The sequence below is a fragment of the Xiphophorus maculatus genome, chromosome 8, assembly GCF_002775205.1.
Source record: "Xiphophorus maculatus strain JP 163 A chromosome 8, X_maculatus-5.0-male, whole genome shotgun sequence".
NCBI lineage: Eukaryota > Metazoa > Chordata > Actinopteri > Cyprinodontiformes > Poeciliidae > Xiphophorus > Xiphophorus maculatus.
The window spans coordinates 17558745-17577534 of NC_036450.1; the positions used below are offsets into that span (position 1 = coordinate 17558745).

The 18790-nt window shown below is 38.4% G+C and overlaps 1 protein-coding gene across 1 annotated transcript; it reads right to left on the reverse strand.

Annotated features, from left to right (window-relative positions):
- Positions 1–689: 689 nt before the first annotated feature.
- Positions 690–16319, reverse strand: znf532 (zinc finger protein 532). The gene is made up of 11 exons (XM_005798629.2): positions 16049–16319; positions 15253–15613; positions 13277–13337; positions 8540–10853; positions 7865–8046; positions 6599–6775; positions 5275–5437; positions 4769–5083; positions 4572–4684; positions 3890–4019; positions 690–3440 (listed from the first exon to the last, which is right to left on the reverse strand). The coding sequence occupies exons 4-11, from the start codon at positions 10820–10822 to the stop codon at positions 2937–2939; spliced, it is 3867 nt and encodes a 1288-aa protein (XP_005798686.1). The 5' UTR covers positions 10823–10853; positions 13277–13337; positions 15253–15613; positions 16049–16319; the 3' UTR covers positions 690–2936.
- Positions 16320–18790: the final 2471 nt, after the last annotated feature.

Consider the following 18790-nt stretch of genomic DNA (forward strand, 5'->3'; position numbering starts at 1 on the left):
GAGCTTTATCTGGAAACAGTGCGACAGAGTCAGGAAGAAACGTTATAACACAAACCTTCATTGCTCCGCGTACAGCTGGACATTATTTACATGCAAAGCTTAACTTAATTTAATTAATTACAATTTTACAAATACCGAAAAAGAAATTATGTGTAGTGTCGTATGAAAAAAAGTCAGTCAAGAATAAAATGCATACAAAAATGTGTTGACCAATGAAAATTTGAAAGTGACAGTGAAATAAAGGATTAATGGCATAGAAAAAGAACCCATTTCATTGCACTTTAAATGTGTACAGTGGCATCAATACTTTTCAGCACCCTTAGTAAAAATGTTTAAAAGATCTGCCTATGTGTATTTCATTTTGTCTTAATATCGCTCTCTGATAGTAAAACATCAGAAAATAATATGTTTCCTTAGAAAACAATGGACATTACGTTATTTACAGATTGCAAAGAGGCATGTTGATCTCCTAAGGCCGGACTGCTACTCATGCAAATACAAATGTTTTTTTGGCAAAAGAAATTATATAAATTAATAGTAGGGCTTTTTTTTTTAAGTGTGAAGTCATAACAGTGCAAAAAACCATTTTACAAGCTTGCTTATTCTTAAACTTTCTAAATATCTTCACTGTATAGTGGTGTGGAAGGTTTTGTTGGTTTTAATGTAAATAATGACAAGTGGATTCCTAATATTTTTTCAGGGAACAGCTGATGTTTAATATGCATTTATGATTGGGTCACTTCTGGCATTTTTCTCTGTTTATTGACATAAACAATAATCTTGCACACAAGCATCAGAACTTTTAAAAAAATGGCAGAAGCAGCAGTAAGACACATAATTATCACACAATTCACAGACTGCTTCTCACATGCAGCTTTACAGTGCAAAGTAGTAAGATCCTTATCAGACTGTGGATGGAGTTGTGTGTCAAAAGCTGAGAAGACACTTAAAGATTTCATTTTATTCCTTTTAAAAAGAGACTAGTTTTATTTGAAGCAAATTTTCATGGTTGCGTTTGAACGGCCAGTATGTTAGTTGAAGTAAATGGCAATTACAGTGTAATCAATTTGGTGAATCAGAAAGAGGCTCTCATAACAAACATAACAAAGAGTAGAGTGGGGGCTATTTCATCATCTTATTTATGAAACATGGACTAGTCTAAACATGGTGTTAAGAGTGTACATTTTTCATTTCAGAAAAAGAACATCATGCCTAGAAATTCAGTGGTGGTGTAGTGGTCTGGGTCAGTTATGTTGCTTCAAAATATAGCCATCTTGCCACGAAGAAGCACACCATTAGCTGCAACTCAAAGTGGCTCATTAAGTTATTTTTTTTATCCAATAATAAAATGTGGTTGACAATATGAAAAGTCTGTGATTAAAAAAACCCAAACAAAACAGGAAAAACTAAAGAAACTTAAAGGAGGCAAACATTTTTTCCACAGCGTTGTAACTGTCCCAGGCAAAAGTGACACAGCCTTAACAGAATTGTGAAATTATTTGGGAGTTTCTAAAGCTTGGTTTCGAATGGTCCTGTTATGAATATGTAGTTTGATACCAGTTTGAAACATCTGTTATGTCTGATGATCATTATTGACCCTGTCAAGTTAACTATTAACCTAGGCTCATTTATGCAATCTGATGATTATATATTGATAAGCCATTACAACCAGCGGCAGTTTAAATACAGGCTCGACTTTGTGACTTGTTCCATGAAAGAGGCTGCTGACAAATAGGAACAAAGAGGTTCTCTTTTTTTGACGAGAACAAAAAAGTAATTAAAACACTCTTGAGATAATGTTTTATTAACTTGCTATGTGCTATCAATATTTCACCTTCACTGCCAAGGTTACATTCATTTTCAGCAAGATTCAAGGCAGCGCACATTCATCATAATTCCAACATCGACCTACAATTTAAAATATAGAAAAGTTATTATTAAAAAAAAAGTATCTAAGAATCAGTTAAATATTACTATGGATATGTCAGTCTTATTTCCACTGTGCTCTAAAGACAAATTGACACTAACAATCTGGAAAGACTGAAAGTCAAGCGCTTAATATTTTATGTTTTAAGTACTTTGGAAAAAATATACTGCTCAAAAAAATAAAGGGAACACTTTAAGTGTTAAACACCTGTTTAAGTGTTCCCTTTATTTTATTGAGCAGAGAGCTGCCATGACGAGAACAAATTTTACAATTGTTCTTGAATTTGACTGAGGATTATTAGGAAAAAACATATTATTATTTGAGATACTCAATAATTTTTATTTGACCTTTACTTTAATGATTTAAGTTTTGAAATCATTGTTCATTTTTCTATTCATCAGACTTTGTTTGACATTTGTTGGATGCAGTTTGTTTTTAATCTTCCGAAAGCTTAAAGTGCCTCTGGATTAAATTGTTTTGGCATCTAGCATTTCTAGGCAAATTATAGATGCACAGCTGCATTTTCTTTTCATGGCAATAGGGAAAAAAAGGTAGTTAATTTGTTGTAATTGCAGTTTCAGAGTATATTCTGAAATTTAGGTCCTCAACAAAGGAAATACCTGTACCTGTAGTTAAATTTTTTTTTCTGCCAGACTTTCGTTGAATATCAGAAGCACTAAAAACTAGACTGCTAATCAAATGCAGATTATAATAGTGGTTTTATACATTGTCTTGTCGTAGTGAAAAGAATACTTTGGAAATAATCAGGTCATCTTAACAAATTTACTCAAAGTCTACTGAAAATTCTCTGTCCGTACAAAAACGTTCCTGATATTTTTGCTGAAAGACACAAATGGAGACTTCGATGTGTATTAAATTTTCTTGCGTGTATATTCTACTGTTTACATAAAGTTGTACACTACAACATCATGTATTTACAGGATAACCACATCTATAGGAGGTACCACAGATTTAAGAAACTTATGGAATGGTTATAATTAATCTTCTCTCACTTTTGAGCAGCGCTAAGGGTCTTTGACCTTATGAATGCCATCCCATGTGTCCTCATGTGAGTTTTCAAATGTCCTTCAGTCTCAAACGTATTCCCACACACCTTACATTTGGTATTCGGCGTCCCGTCATTGTTCTCATCGACAACATCCAATTGGTTTTCCCGTTGACTCTCTTCATCTTCCCGGTCTCTCCCATTATATCTACCGAGACTCTTGAGCTCCTTTAGCCGATGGACGATGAAGAGGTGTCGAGCCAGCGAGCGGGGGGAGGTGTAGCAGAGTCCACACTCCTGACATTGGTGGGATGAGCCATCAGACTTGTGCTGGGGAATGTGCTTGTGGAAAGCAGCAATATCCTCGGTGGTGAAGCCACAGACGGCACATTTGTGATTTTTGAGAATGTTCACTTTTAGTCTCTTCAGTGGTTGTGAGTCGGAACCCCTGGAGTTCAAGCCTGGAGACCCCTCATCTTCATCTGGATTTCTTTTGGGGCTTCGGTTCTGAAAAGAAAGCAGAAGATGAGCTCAGGAAAATAGCTTTGCCATGAAGTGCAAAACTCATTGGCATCAATCTAACAAAGAGTTCAGTACTTTAGGAAGTGCAACAAAACAGCAGATTAGCCAACTCTAGGTCCAACATTTCAGCTCAAAAACTGTGATGACAGAAAATGAATGATTCGTAACAGACCATGATTGCAATAAATAAGCAAAATAATAGAAAAAATGGGAAAAACACAACAAAATATTTATAAGACTAAAATATGAACCAAATCAAAGTTTTTATTTTTATTTTTAAATATCAAACCTAAAAATAATAAAGCAAAAACACTTAATATAAAGAAGTAACAAAGCACAGAAAACCTTTACGTAACTGTTGAAAACAAAATAGCAATAAATACAAAGACAGACGTTTTGGCAGACATTAAATTGTTAAATTCATGCAGCTGTACCATTTGCTTGTCAGGTGGTGTCTCAACATTTTCAGTCCATCCTGCTGGGTGTTTACCTCCGTGAATCATCTGAATGTGCTGGTCCAGCAGCACTCTTTTTGTGAAGGGCTGACTTACAGCAGGGCAATGTCTGAAAATTAATATCAATAATAAGACAAATAGAATAATTTTTATTGCTGTATATCTGACAGATATACAGACACATTATGTGCACACATGTGAACATTGAACATTGGATATATGGACATTATTGGACATATAATGTCCATATTGGACATATAATGTCCATATGACATTATGTGACATATGAACATTGTCACATAATGTCCATTATGTGACACATAATGGACATTACGTAGTAATATCCATGGATATTACACATGGACTATGCACATTATGTAGTAATTTTCATTTCTTAAATTAAACTGTTAATTGGATGAACAATGGAGGAAACCATCCAGCTGATTTAAATGTTCTTTCATATTCCAACTTTTTTACTTAAATGGATTGATAGACAAATCTTTAATGTTGTGCTCAAACTCAAATTTTACTTTCATAGCTGAACTGAATGGTTGTGTGTGGAAAATTTAGCTCAGTACTATTAAGGATGCATTTATGGGTTTGTGTTAATACAGAATTACAGCTACTGATTAATCACTCTAAGTAGGGTGGTGGTACTCACGGGCAGGCGTAGACCTTTCGTAGTCCTTTATGTTTTAGACGGTTGTGTCGGCAAAGACTGTGGGTGGAGCTGAAAGACTTATCACACTGTTGACATGGATGCTTCTTCAGTATCTGCAGTTTGAAAGTTATATTTGAAGTGTCACGAACAAAGCAAAAGAAACTGTCTTTTTAAAAACAACACTGCAGAACATTCACCTTGCCGTGTTCACGCTTCATGTGTGTGACAAACAGCTCCCTGGACCTGAGGGAGGCGTTGCATTCACCACATGTGTATCCTGAGCTGACAGGGCTCTTTAGGTCTGCTGCACAGTTGCTATTGGTTGTCTTCAGTGGCGATGATGAAGGCTTCTTTTCTCCCTTGTCTTGACAAAAGACATTTTCTCCATTTTTGTTGTTATTTTTAGGGATGTTGCTGTTGGCACTATTGGAATTGGTGGGCTTGGCGCTAAGTGGAAGGTTGATCCCCAGGTTTGGTGGACCCTCTATGGTCTTCAGGGTTCCATGGATGGCCTGAGAAGATTCACAACAGCACCTTTTAACACCTTTTGGCACACTAATATTCATAATGTGCCATGAACCACTTCATTAAATTAATATGACTGAAGTGATTGGCATTAGGTGTTACAAGAGGAGGTTTAATTTAGCTTGGTTTGAAGTTATAAATAGAATAATTGTAAATTTTTTTAAAAACTTGTGATTACCTTAATGTGGTCCAGCATCAGCTGCTTCTGTGCATAGTGCATGGAACAGTCGGGACATTTAAAGATGGAAACTTTAAAATTGGAAATATGCTGCTCAAAATGTGAGCTGAGCAAGGACTGGAGAGTGAACACTGTGTCACACATGGAGCATTTATGTATCACCCTGGAAGACAGAAAATGTCATAATTATTAGTCAGACATAGCAAAATGTAACAGACTCAAAGCATCCTCTACAATCTGAGCTACAGCTGTATTTACAGAAGCCAATACTAAAGCTGTTAGGATTTGTTCAAGAAATAAGTAAATTTGTGTTTGTTAATTAAATTCCATAATACCTTTCAAAATACCTTGTAAAATTGTGAGTAAAAATAAATTGATCTTTTGGAACAGATGTGTGCATAATGTGAGAAGTTTGCTAAACACCATGTGAATTTATACATTTGCCATGTGCTCTTGTGCACAGCTAGTACTGTGTGGTTTGGCTAAGCCACAAAACATGACAGGACTAGATTGTGACAAACAATTTGGCCTGAAGAGAAGATCATCAGGGCTGACATTTAGGACTTGTAAAAGTCTAAGGTCAGGAAAAGGGAAGCTAACATCTCTATAAACCCCACACTTAAACTTTTACCTTCAGGTTGCCGCTGCAGAGAGCTAATTGCAAAAACAAGTAGTTAAAAAGTCTCATCATTTTGATGAACAGTGTCCAGATACGTATATACTATGCACATTTGCACTTTGATCTTATCTTAATAAAAAACCCAGTATATTTACATATATTCTAGAACAATTTCTTCTCCACCAAGTTTTACGTTATCTGTTTTTAAATTTCTGTCCACTGAGAGCAAAACGGGACCAAAGTCAAATTCCTTGTTGGCGTGCACAACTTTCACCAATAATGTAGTTTCTAAAGCTGTGTGAGATTATGCTACTGCAATAAAAGCTTAACGTATCTGAAGTTTTTAGCATTTCCCGTCAGTAAGTAAATTGCTGTGGTTAGGTGTTAAGTGGTTAAAGGTTTCCATGTGGAAAAAAACAAACACAATTTAATGTAATGAAAAGCAGCAAATCCTTCTGCTGAGAAGGAAGCCAAGGATGGTTATCTAGACAGAAAGGAATTGGACATGGGGTTTACGTTACATTAGCGCTAACTTGTGTGAATTAAAAAAGAGGTTGGGTATCTGCAAATGCGTAGGCTTAGTTTCCTATAGACTTAACAAGTAAGAGACAAATGATAATGCAGCAGACAAAATTAAATTAACCATTAAAGTGTTGAAATCTAATTAATTAATTCTAAACACATTATAAACAAAAAGGAACCTACTTGGGCTCGCCTGCCTTGGCCCCTGGATGCTGTGTGTATGCATGGGAGTGAGTTCCTGGTGCAGACTTGAAAGCCATGGGGCAGAGTGGACATTTGTAGAAGACTTCACAGTGCATGTTCTGGATGTGAGACTTGAGAGTTGTAACATCAACAAAGATCATGCTACAGTGAACACAGCTGGAAAACAACACAGAAAAGACACATAGGCAAGTTGAACAAAGTATGAATAAAATAAAGTCAAGCCATACGTTTAGATAGAACTTGTTTAAAGTTTTTTTTGCTATTCTTTCCATTACTCTTCCAAACAAAAGGTTAGGCAGCAAAACAATAATCCAAAGTATCCAAGACATCCTCCCTTGATTTACTAAAAAGCTAAATTGGCCTCATCAAAGTCCAAACCTAAAGCTGATTTCGAAATGTGACATGACCTTAAACAGGTCCTTTTGGTTCAAAAATCCCACAGTGTGTCTGAATAAAACAAATGTGCAAAAATGTGTGAGGAAAATTTGGATAAATTTGCATTCCACAATTATGAAAAAGTCCCATAGTTATTGCAAATCCTTGATGACAGTTGTTGGTTCCCTTATTAAATTAAGTCATTTGAATGTTACTTCTGTTCTTAAATACAAAAATAGCAGTACCAACACTAGTAACCTATTAAGCTCACACTAAATTGTCTTTAGATGTATGTAGGGGTGTACATTGTTGTAATTTGTGTATCTATGTTGGTCCTATGATGGACTGGCAGCCTTTATAATGGAGTACTCTACCTCTCACCAATGACTTCTTTGATATGATCCAGCTCTTCTTCAATTGAGGTGTTATGTTAGTGAGGGAGTGAGTGTTTCTCTGCATTTGGACTTTAGGGACAAAAATGTCAAGAATTGGTTGAAAACAGGTTTTTAACTGGTCTATTATTGCTTGAAAACCAAAAAATTATATTTTTTAATAGCCTGTATCTTGGATGACTTAACCACAAGGATTGTGACTGTCACCTTTTGTCCCTGTCATTTCGTCATGAATGATGTGTCATGAAGTGATATTAGGTGTCAAGCTGAAGCCAAATTGCTAAGAAACCAAGCTAAATAACTGCAATTAAAATGACAATTAAAATGGTCTTTGGACATTGAAGTAAGAAAAAGACCACTTAGAGTGAAACATTGGTTCTCTTCAACAATGAAATGTACGCAACCACTCCAAATGATATCTCAGCAAAAGAGAAACTAGAAGTATGGATAATTTTGGTTTTAATTAAGATATACTCACCGATAGCCGATTCTGCGAGTGTAGTGCAAGCAGTTCTTGGTGACGTGGGACTGAAAGTGAACAGAGCGACAACTGGCACCACACTCTGGACAAATATAAGGGGACTTGTGCTGATGGATTCGTTGGTGTGACAGAAAGCTGCATTGATTTGGAAGAAGCATCTGGCAAACTGTGCATGTTTTCTATGAAAGAAGAAAATAAATGTTGGTCTATTTTTATGAACAAGCTGGAACAATTATGCAAAAATGCAGGAATATTACAAAGAGACAGAGTGATCAATAATAACGCTACAGGCCAGGACAGGGTCCGTCCGTCCATCCGTCCATCCATCCATCCGTCCATCCATCCATCCATCCATCCATCCATCCATCCATCCATCCATCCATCCATCCATCCATCCATCCATCGAATCCAGAAAAATGACCATGCACACACTCAAACCAATTTAGAAATATCAATTGAGCTAACACACATATTTTTAAACTGTGGAAGGAAGTTAGAGTTAGAAAACCTAGACATGCACAGGGAGAACAGGTAAACTCCATGCAGAGCATACCTGTTCTCCCTGGGATTCAGACAGAGGACTTTTTTGGGACAAGGCAACCATACAAACAACTATATACCTATGCAGCCCTTGTCAAGCCTTAGCCTTTTTTTGAATAATATGGTACCTACTTGACTGTTGGATTCTGGTGCTTGTTGATAGTGCATGGCCAGTGAACTGTCATCCTGGAATATTTCATTGCACTCCAAACATTTCAAGTTGTGCCGACCAAGCTTTGATGCATCATCCTCCAAAGGCATGGCTGCCATAAGGGGAGTGCTGCAAGGAGCTGATATCACTGTAGTCTGGTTACTACCAGCAATCTTAGCTTGTGTTTGACTTGCAGGTGCCTGTGCTTGAGATGTGGGGGTGTTTATAGTGATACAAGGGGCCACTGGCAAATTTGATGAACTAATCATCTGATCTGCAGGAATGGGTTTGAGGATTAGATGTGAGCACTGCATGACCACCCCTTTGTCCTTGTGACCTCTTGCATGAGATAAAAGGCTACATTTGTTGTAGAAAACCAAACTTTTGGCACAGTGGTTGCAGGTGACTTCGATTCGCACACTCCGGCGTTCATAGTGGTGAGTCAGGCTCTTTTCAAGAGCAAACGAGTCTCCACACTCCAGGCACTTGTAGCCCCGGGAGGGTAATGAAATACAGGCTGAGGTTGGTGGAGAGAGGTTTGGGACATACACAGGAAGAGGGTTCAGACTACTTAGGACTTTATTGAAAGCATCTACTACAGAGCCTGGAGAGCTTGTGAACACCTGAACCCGAGAGACCTTTTTGGAAGCTTGGCCAATGACACCAGTCTGTTTACTTTGTTGTGATCGTTGCTTTTGAGAAAGTTTCGAGGAGCATAAGACCTGCTGAAGATCACAGGCAACAGATGATACTGACTGGGGAAGAATACTGAGGTTACTAAGATGCACTGTCTTTGGCACAAGTTTAGCATTGGCCAAACTGGAGGCAGGTACCATGACCGTTTGTTGCTGGATAGCATTTGCGGCTTTCAGGATAGCACTGCTGGCACTTTGCACAGATGCGGCAGGGATAACTGTTGCTTTGACCGTAGTGTTGTTAGCCAGCTTAAGGTTAATAACTTGTGAACCAGCTGTTTTGACTGCGGATACTGGCAGGAAAGCTGTCGCCACAGGCTTAATAGTCATTTGTTTCGTGATTTCAATTGATGGGCACCCGCTGGTTGCTACCACGGTTGATGGCAAAGAGCGCCTTGTTGGTGATGTAAAAATTGTACTGGTAGTTGTCATAAGACATGGACTATTGTCTTCATTCTTCAAGCTTTCAGTTTCAAATTCTGGAAGGACTCTACTGACAGTACGCTTAATCTGTCCAGAAGAGGTCTTAATTGTTTTAATTCTAACCTTTGGAATGACTGGAGTGCTGTCTATGTTGGAAGCAGGGGAACCTTTGCTGCTGCCCTCACTGATGACACCAGAGGGGCTTTCTGGTTCTCTGGTAAGAAGGTTCTTTGTCAAGTCAATGTCTGACTCTTGCTCCTGTAGTCTGTCTATTGCTCTGAGATTTTCCTTAGATGGTTTAGGCTCTTTCTGTGCTGGTATAGAGTCCAACACATCAAATTCAGATGTTTTTCCACTTAGTGATGCAATAGCTGCTATACAAGAATACAGTTTTGTGGGGGACTGGTCTTTGACTTGTGGGATACTTAGCACATCAACTAGCTCAGGTGACTTTATAGCATCCATGGAGGCTTGATTTTGAGGTTTGAAATAATTGTCTTTCCGGGTTTTTTCTGGCAAAGGTAATTGAGATGGACTGTAAGAAAATCTCCTTTGACTCTGATTCTTGTTTTGACCTGATTTGTTGTCAATCTTTGAAATCTGGTCCTCTGTTTTAGCAATGGAAGTAAAGAAGACTTGGCTTTTCTGTGCGCCAGTTGTGTCAACTACCTCAATTTTGTCCTCATCATCAAACTCTTCAGCACTAGATATTGGACTGAACTGAGTGAAAGTAGGAGATTGAGGTTTGAATTTATATCCATTATCTCTGGGGACTTTCAATCCTTCCTTACTGTGTTGAGCAGCTGGTGGTGCTGTTGATAAGCAGCCATTAGATAGTCCATTGCCAACAGCACTTGCTTGGGAATGAGAGTTAAAATACTTGTCTTTTTCAAATTTGGTTCCAACATATTCACTTGTGTCTGTGCTGCGAATGTTTTTTACAATTACACTAACACTAGCATCATGTTCGCTACAGGAGTTGTGAGACTCATCTTCACAGTCAGTCCCCCGATTACTCTGTTGCTTGAGTTGTCCATCTTGCTCATCTTGGTGACCAGATTCAATGGCAGCTTTAGGATCCACCATGTCAGGGATGTTAAAGGCCGCCAGTAGGTCATCAAAGTCAGGAGTCTTCATATCTCCCATGTTCCTTCCCTTGTTCTGATGATTAGGTCACCTGAAATACACAAATGAATTGAGAACAGTTTAATTAAGCTTGAATTGCCCACTCCAAGACAGATGCGTTGATCACATTTTTGGAATATGTTTTTGAACTAAAAATGTTCCCTCAGTATTTGATATAGTTTGTATGTTAATTTAAATATGATCAAAAATAATTGTGTATAATTGTTTCTTTTTTTAACATCTAATACAACATATTCTTGGCATTAACTCAAAGCATTTTCTTTTGTAATTGAAGGTCAAACATACTGGCCAATCTGGCAGCACTACTAAATTTTGTGCTAATACTAGTCTGATGGTTCACTGACAAGGTGAGAACACACACACACAGACACTTGTAACAGTATTAGGTTTGCATAGGTTCATATGGAGCTCTTGAACATTTGGAAATACACAGAACAAGCAAATTTGGGACACTTGATTCAAGTAGTACATGTAAAATCCCCACAAAATAAACCTTTTGACATAAACTCAGACAACATGGATACATTAAATTAGTGTTTTGAGTTTCCCAAAACTTCACCAAGCCATTATTCAAAAACCAGTTTATATGTATGTTTTGTGCTTTTTAGCCTGTTAACCACCAAGTGGTGTTCAAATTTCAACTGACTCAAACTCTTACTGTCAGATAAAAGATAAACTAATAAAAATGTTCAGAAACAATGCAAGAAACACCAAGGCTCAGGGCTGCTGTAAGCTGGAAGACGCTGGTCTGCCTGTCTTACTGTGCACAGCGAAACCAATTTCACTGCTAAAGGCCGACAAGCTGAGGAAATTTGCATACTTAACTGCTGCTGCTCACATGGAGAAACCAATTGCCTTATGGAGAAAAGCTTTACAACATGACAAGAAAGCATTTGAGCTGTTTTGCTACACAAGTCTGAAGGAGTCAAGGTTAGGCTTTCAATATAGAAACACTGCAGTAGCTGCCAAGCATGGTGAAGGTAGCATCATGCTGTGGAGTTATTTCTTTCCCAGTGATATTGGTGCATTCGATTAAGTGGGTAAAGTAACAAAGGGTGATTACTATCACCAAACACCACAACTTTACCACAAACCAACAGCTAACAGCTAGGAGGTTGAAACGTGGACATAACTTGGTGTTCCAGCAGCACAGTTATTTTCAACACATGTCCAAACTGCTTATGTAATGCACAAAGCAAGTTAGCATAAAGCTTCTGGGTGGCACCAACTCCTACTCAATAGAAAACTTTGAGGATAACACTAAAATTTTGGGCCAGTGCTCAGAAACCAACCAGTCTAAGAGACTACTACAATTGTTATTAAGAACACTGACCAAATATTAAGCCAGAAAAATGCCTAACACTTGTGTAAGGTCAAAGATACTTTCTGATGTAAGGTCAATAAACATTTAGACTAAAACTGGAAGGTGTATAGGTACAGTATATTTGATACAGTATGTATAATTTTGACCAGGAGTTAATCAGAGAAAGTACTGACTTTTGCATTAAGTTGTTGTTTTATAAATTCATTGTAATCGCATGTTCTATAGTCATTCCACTTCATGTGCGATAAATCATTGAAGATCCAAATTAGTATGGCATTCATGGACGTGAATTCTCTTTGTAAATAAGTGAACAAAACTGTATGGAAAGCAGATTATGGAATTTTAGATGCTGAATTTCTTGTGTTCTGAATGTCAGATTTATTTGTTTATTTATTTACATGATCTATGCTAATTTGTCTTCAATCACACAGTCCTATATTCAAGCCTTTGGCACTGTAGTGTCGTGGAAAGTTATGTTTGCTTGTATTATGATTGTGTGGTTCGTGTTTAAATTCTGCAAGCAAAAACAAAATAAAACAAAAAAAAAACAACAAGTGATTAAATCTGAATAATTTCTTGATTTTGATCTGTAAAAATAAGGTAAATAAACATGGGTGCTTGAGTCACATACATGGAGCTGATCTTCTATGTAATACAAAACCAGAGTAGTACTTTGAACCAAATATATCTGCACTCATGGACCCGTGACAAAAAACAATCTTATTTTGCATGAATCCATATTTTATAACTTCAATTCAAAGAGAAGGAATCATGGAGATAATATGACAGATACAGTGAAGAGAATGAAAATGGTAATGGAGAGGGAAGGCAGTAAATCCTGTGAGAAGAAAAAATGGCTGCTGAGCTGTGAAGCTGCAGCAGGGAGAGGGAGAAAGGCCTGGTTGAAAAACAGCGAGTTTCAGCCATGACAGCAGCCTGACGTAGGAAGCTTTGATAAAGAAAAATGACAAAAACACAACACAAAATGGCTTTCTATACCAGCAGTTTAATGCACATGCACTTTTTTTTCTCCAGTAAGAATCAACATTTTATAAAATACAGCTGCTGTTTCAGTAAAGTGTCTGTAAAATAATGGTGGAGGCATGCAAGGTTAATCAGCAAGTCCTCACCCTCTTGTCTTCGCTCAGTCCAGCCACTTAGCCAAACCTTCTTTCCTTGCTGCCTTCCATCCTGCAACAAACAGAGTCACAACACAGCTAACCCACAGGAGGCATCCACCCCACCCTGTCTGGGGAAAAAAAAATATCTTCCCAAACAGGCAAAGGCCCAGAATACAAGGTCAGGTTACATCCAGGCATCTGGTGAGTGCTGGTGGTCCTGATATGGATCGTCTTCGGTCATTCTCTGCACCACAAGCAGCACTAAGACATATAAACAGACACATAGATCATGCTCCTGTGTTGAGTGTGTGTATGTGAATGTGTGAGGCAGGGCTCCCAGCAGCAGATTCACAGACTCATAGCCAGCCCCGTCCCCCTGCCCTCGTCCCTTCCCAAATCTCCTTTCTCCCCTCGTGAACCGTGCAGCTCTGCACTCCAACACTCAGCAGGCAAAGAGCAGGCAGGGGAGCCCTGTTAGCCACCAGCGGCTGAGCTGTGAGGGGCTGCCGTGGAGCAGTCTGGGTTATCTGTGTCCTGGTGTAGCATAGAGACGGCATTGTTCCCATCAGCCCTCAGTCTGCCTCAAACCGGTTTCAGCTGGTTCTGGTCACTCGACATAAAGCCTTGGGTTGCTGCAGCACGGCCTCAAAAATGCACAGGAAGAGGCTGTGCCCACCTCCCAGGAAGCACTGCGACGTTTTCTTTCTTTATAGACACGTTTCGTCATCAAGATTGTTTTAAGCTAGAAACATAACAAGGGAGGTGACTCATTTTCAGAGCCATAAACATACAAAAATGTCATAGGGAAAAAAAAAGATAAGCAGTCAATTTGCACCCCCAATTGTTTTAGCTGTGTAATTTCCAATTTGTCCCTTCCTACTTTCATTTATCTGTAAAGGCCATACATACTTATGTTTATAAAGCACTGGGTGAAAAATTGAAAAATTCAGCTGCTTAGATACATGGTTATGAAATTGTAATGTGTATATGACATTGGGACAATTAGATGAGTTAAGAAATTATGACCTCTAATCAAACCAAAATAAGTGTGAGTGACCTTCTGACAAGGAATTTAAACCTACATGTTGTTACATGGATAGATTTTAGAAAATCGATTAAACTGGTTGTCATTGTGGGTGCAAGACATTCCCCAGCCCGATAAAAATTGATATATGGTTGATAAGAAATGTCCAGTGACTCCATTTACTACCCAAAATATTTAGGTACACGTGCGAGGTACAAAATGAAAAATAGGAAAGGGCAACTTGTTGGTATGGAATAGGGATGAATTAGCACAGGGATAAGTTGACCAGGAGCTAAAACAGTTGACTTATGAGAAGTTATGACGCCAAATCGAGCCAAAACATTAGGCTCAAGTGGGTCTATGACCAACCTACTGCTGGTAACTGAGTCATGTACAGTAACTAAAGTGGGCTACAGGTAGATTGTGGAACGTTAATTTAAATCAGTTGTCTGCGTGGGTACACAATATCACAATGTTGGGTAGTTGATAGATTGTTAGTTTGAAACATCCAGCTAAGTTTCACACCCAAAATTTTCAGGAACAACACAACCAAAACTACGAATGTATGAAATGGTGAGGGGCTAAAAGATCAGACCAGGCCAGAATTAATTCAGATCATTTGATTTAACAGGATTCAATGTGAAAATTTATTTAATATTATGAAACAACTCCTTTGTTTGACTTATCATGATGGTCTCAGTCTGGTCGGTTTCTTACAGCAAGCTCTCTGTGCTTTAACATCAACTACAAAAGTACTCAAATGCTTTAAATATCTGTCAGCAGCACTAGATTGATCAATGTGGTGTGAAGGCAAGCAACGTAACACACAGGCAACAATCAAAAAGACGCACTTTCATTCCCTCAGATTCCCTCCTTCTGCCCCCCAACCAACTTACACCCCCACAAAGACACAGATGAAGGTGAGCATGCACTCATGCATATATAGGTAAATAAAGCATACCCTTGTCAGATTTATTTTCCACTCTGAGAAATATCAAGGAGAAATTTTTTTTTTCCTGTAGAGGCCTCAGCGCTTGCTTTTAACAGCCCACTGTTCCAGCCTCTTTCCTCCTTCCTCCTTCCCCACCTCCACCGCCCCTTGTTCCTTCTGTTCTTCACTGGAGTAGTTATCAGTCTCAGTGGAGGCCTCGTTTTGTCACAAACGCCATCAAAATCAGCACCAATGCCACCTCCACAGCTGAGGCGTGAAGTAGTGGATGGCGAAAGGGGGCAGTGTTCAGCAGTCAAATGAGGCCTTTTGTCTCTGCATGTGCAGCAGGGTGAGGGGACTCTCCACTCTGGCTCGGGAGCAGGAGCAGCAGCTGGTGCAGAGAGACACACGAGAAAGGGAGGGAGACAGAGACATGGGGGAGGGTGGAGGACACAGAAGAAGAATGAAGGCAGAATTGAGTTTTAAAAACAGACTTGAATCTGTGCGCACTGTTAATGTTTAAGGCCTTTGCCCTGAAACAATCTTACAAAAGGATTAGGTTTTTAAATGGATTAATTGCGATATTTTCTCTGCGATACATGAAATTAAACAGTAAGTAACTAGCATCGTGCATAAGTGTTGAGGCCACATTATATATTGTACTATGCATTAAACAAATAGCATGAACCTGTCATAATATACAACAAAATATACATCTACATTTTTGTTATTCCAACCCAAATGAAAACAATAATTAGGAAATGTCTCCAAATAACAGTAAGTGATCCAGAAATAGGTACACATAAGGAGATATTTTGTAACCTACCTGGAAAACAGAGGTTGCCAGTAGATTAATACTGGCTCTCTTTGGCCTTCTATGAGTCCTTGATTCATCTTGCAGATCTGCCAAAGACAGCCGACCATGCTGCAGAATAAACTAATTCTTCATCTTTATGATCCTCTTAAGATGTGAAAAATCTTAAGAGGATGTATTCATCTCAGCACACTAATGCATTTCAAACACTGGAAATGGCAGTAGAAGATGAGCATGTGTGTGTGTATATTATAAAAGGCCCTCGCAGTGCCTACTGCCTCCCGGCACTGTGACAGATTCAGTGCAACAGAGGAGGCTGAGGTTGCTCCCCACCCCTTACAGAGTCACATGACGTCACACTGCCTCCACTCAAACAGGATATAAGAAGGGCTGCTGGAAGCTGCCCCATCTCTGTTTCTGTTTTCAGCCATTTTTGCCCAAGATGATGTCACACTAATGCTAAAGCCTTACCTGTTGTGTTTTCTCTTCCATTTTAGCATTCGACAGCCTTTCTCTAATGTTTAATCACATAGTTCAGAGGAAGAAACCCATTTCACTTGACCCATGACTCACCTGCAAGCAGCTGCTTGCACATCATCTAATTTGTGACACAATGTAAGCCAAGTGATTTCTACAGATTGTAATAATAAGTCACATTCATGACAAATAGGACAGCGATCCAAAAACCAACCCCCGACTGTTCCTCACTCACTTTATTACATGAGCTCTCAGATTCATACTCAGATCCCTCAGGTTAACTCTGTCAGTGCCATCATCTGACTGGTGAATCAATAATTTGGAAGTCTTTCCTTCAGCTGAATAGAATTAAAAACAATTAGAAAATTGGCTCATGTTCATGTTTGAGAAAAAGTCTGATGCATTATATATCATAAATCTTAAACTATGAGGACAGCAGAGTTCAAACAAATCTCTAAAATCCCCAAAATATCGTTATTTATGCTGTTGATTGAAGTTTGCGGACTTCTTACCATTCCTTTTTCTTACAGGCGTTCAATGAATCAGCAACTTAAAAAACAGCATGAGAGCAAAAGCGTTCCACACACCCCATTATTGCCTTTAAATCCTCTGACTGGAGAGTGACAGAAAAGTGATGAAGACCAAAAACCTCTTAATGGCAAAACTATCCATTTAAACTGATGCTTTGCTTGCTGAGAGGAAGCCCTTAAATGATTCTTTTAGCTTTCAATAAAGCTGTCATTATCAATGTCATGTGACTTTAAATGAATGTAATGACTAGCAAATAGACCATCAGACCAGAAAAGACATTAGCATAATCACCAAATGATTGAAAGCAATTTTACCCAAACTTGATTTTTTTTTTTTGCATGAAATGCCTCAAAGTAGCATTAAAAATTTGCTAAAACCCAATAATGTGGCCTTTTTAATACTAATTTATGTGCAGATAATAGCAACATACAAAGCTTGTAAAGATGATCTTAAACACAAGTAAATCAAGTAGTTTTTTTATGTAAGATTTTAATAATTTGATGAACACAATGTGCAATATATTTAATTGTCCATTTTTTTTATATGCAGTATCACACTATCATAAATGCACCCCATAGTGCCATCTGCTGTTTCCATGCCGAAATGAACAGTGAAACTGGAACAATGAGTATAAACATGAGTATTATATGGCATATTAAAATTGTGTCCAGAACAGGAATTTTTCAGACCCCTGTTGAGTAATAGTTTGTTTTTTTTTTTGTTTTAAAGTTCATGTTGATCAGAGTAAATGTATAATTGCTGCTTTGTGAAAGGAAAATGACGTAGCCTTTCAAGGTGATTTGATTTGCTCGATTGTGGCGTCTGGAATTAATAAAGTGGTTCTCAGTGTAGGTGATCAAGAACAGACAATCAGGCAGGAGCTGTTCGCGATCTTATGAGCTGATTAACAACCTTCTCAGTCTCTCGAGCTGTGACCGTAAAACTGCATGAATTTCTTTTCTTGACTCATTTGTTTTTGGTTAAATTCACAAAAAATGTTGAAAGAAGTGGCAAAAATACAAAAAGGGAAATCTGTTAAGCAGTGATTTCAAAAGAACTTTGCCTCACATTTCATCAATTGCAGACGGTATTCCTGGTGTCTTTTTTGTGTTTTCTTGTTTGGTCTCTGGCAAAACAAATGAACAAATATTTCAGGTGGCACTGTGCCGTGCATCCTACCTGTTGCTGCCCTTTGAACGGAGGTTACTCATCCTGTTTTGTTAAGGTCAACTCTGGACAAGCATGCAAATCGAACCATACTTACTCTTTTAGACTCCTGCAGGGATGTGTATATAGTTGTGACCCAACAATAGCCAGAGGGAACCCTCAACCTTTCAACAAAAAAAATGTATTTACCTGTGCAGACTCCTGGTCTGTCCTCATGCGTTCTCTTTTTTATGCCCGTCTGTAAGTCTATACTGTCATAAGTGGGATCAGTCAAGTATGAGAATTTGTTATATAGGCTTCATGTGTGGGTGCCTCACTACGTTTGAAGGCAGCTAAAATCGCATTGCTGAGCTTTCTAGAGACACAAATAATCATAAAAGATGTGACTCACATCTTTTGGAATATGCTGCATTGTCGTATTCCTGTTACAGAGTTGGTGTTATGTGAATGGGTCATCATTGTTCCTCCCTTGGCAGTTTCAGCTCTGGAAAAATGGTGAGGTTTGGGAACCTGCTGCAATTCACTCACCAAGATAAATACTAGAAGTGAGTGGGGGAAAAAAATACAAAGCAGGAAAAG

Coding starts and splice junctions, on each gene's coding strand:
- znf532 (XM_005798629.2), bottom strand. CDS start 10,822: ATGGGAGATATGAAGACTCCTGACTTTGATGACCTACTGGCGGCCTTT. Junction 8,047..8,539: donor CACCAGAATCCAACAGTCAA/GTAGGTACCATA, acceptor CTTCTTTCATAG/AAAACATGCACAGTTTGCCA. Junction 5,438..6,598: donor GCCAAGGCAGGCGAGCCCAA/GTAGGTTCCTTT, acceptor TCTGTCTTCCAG/GGTGATACATAAATGCTCCA.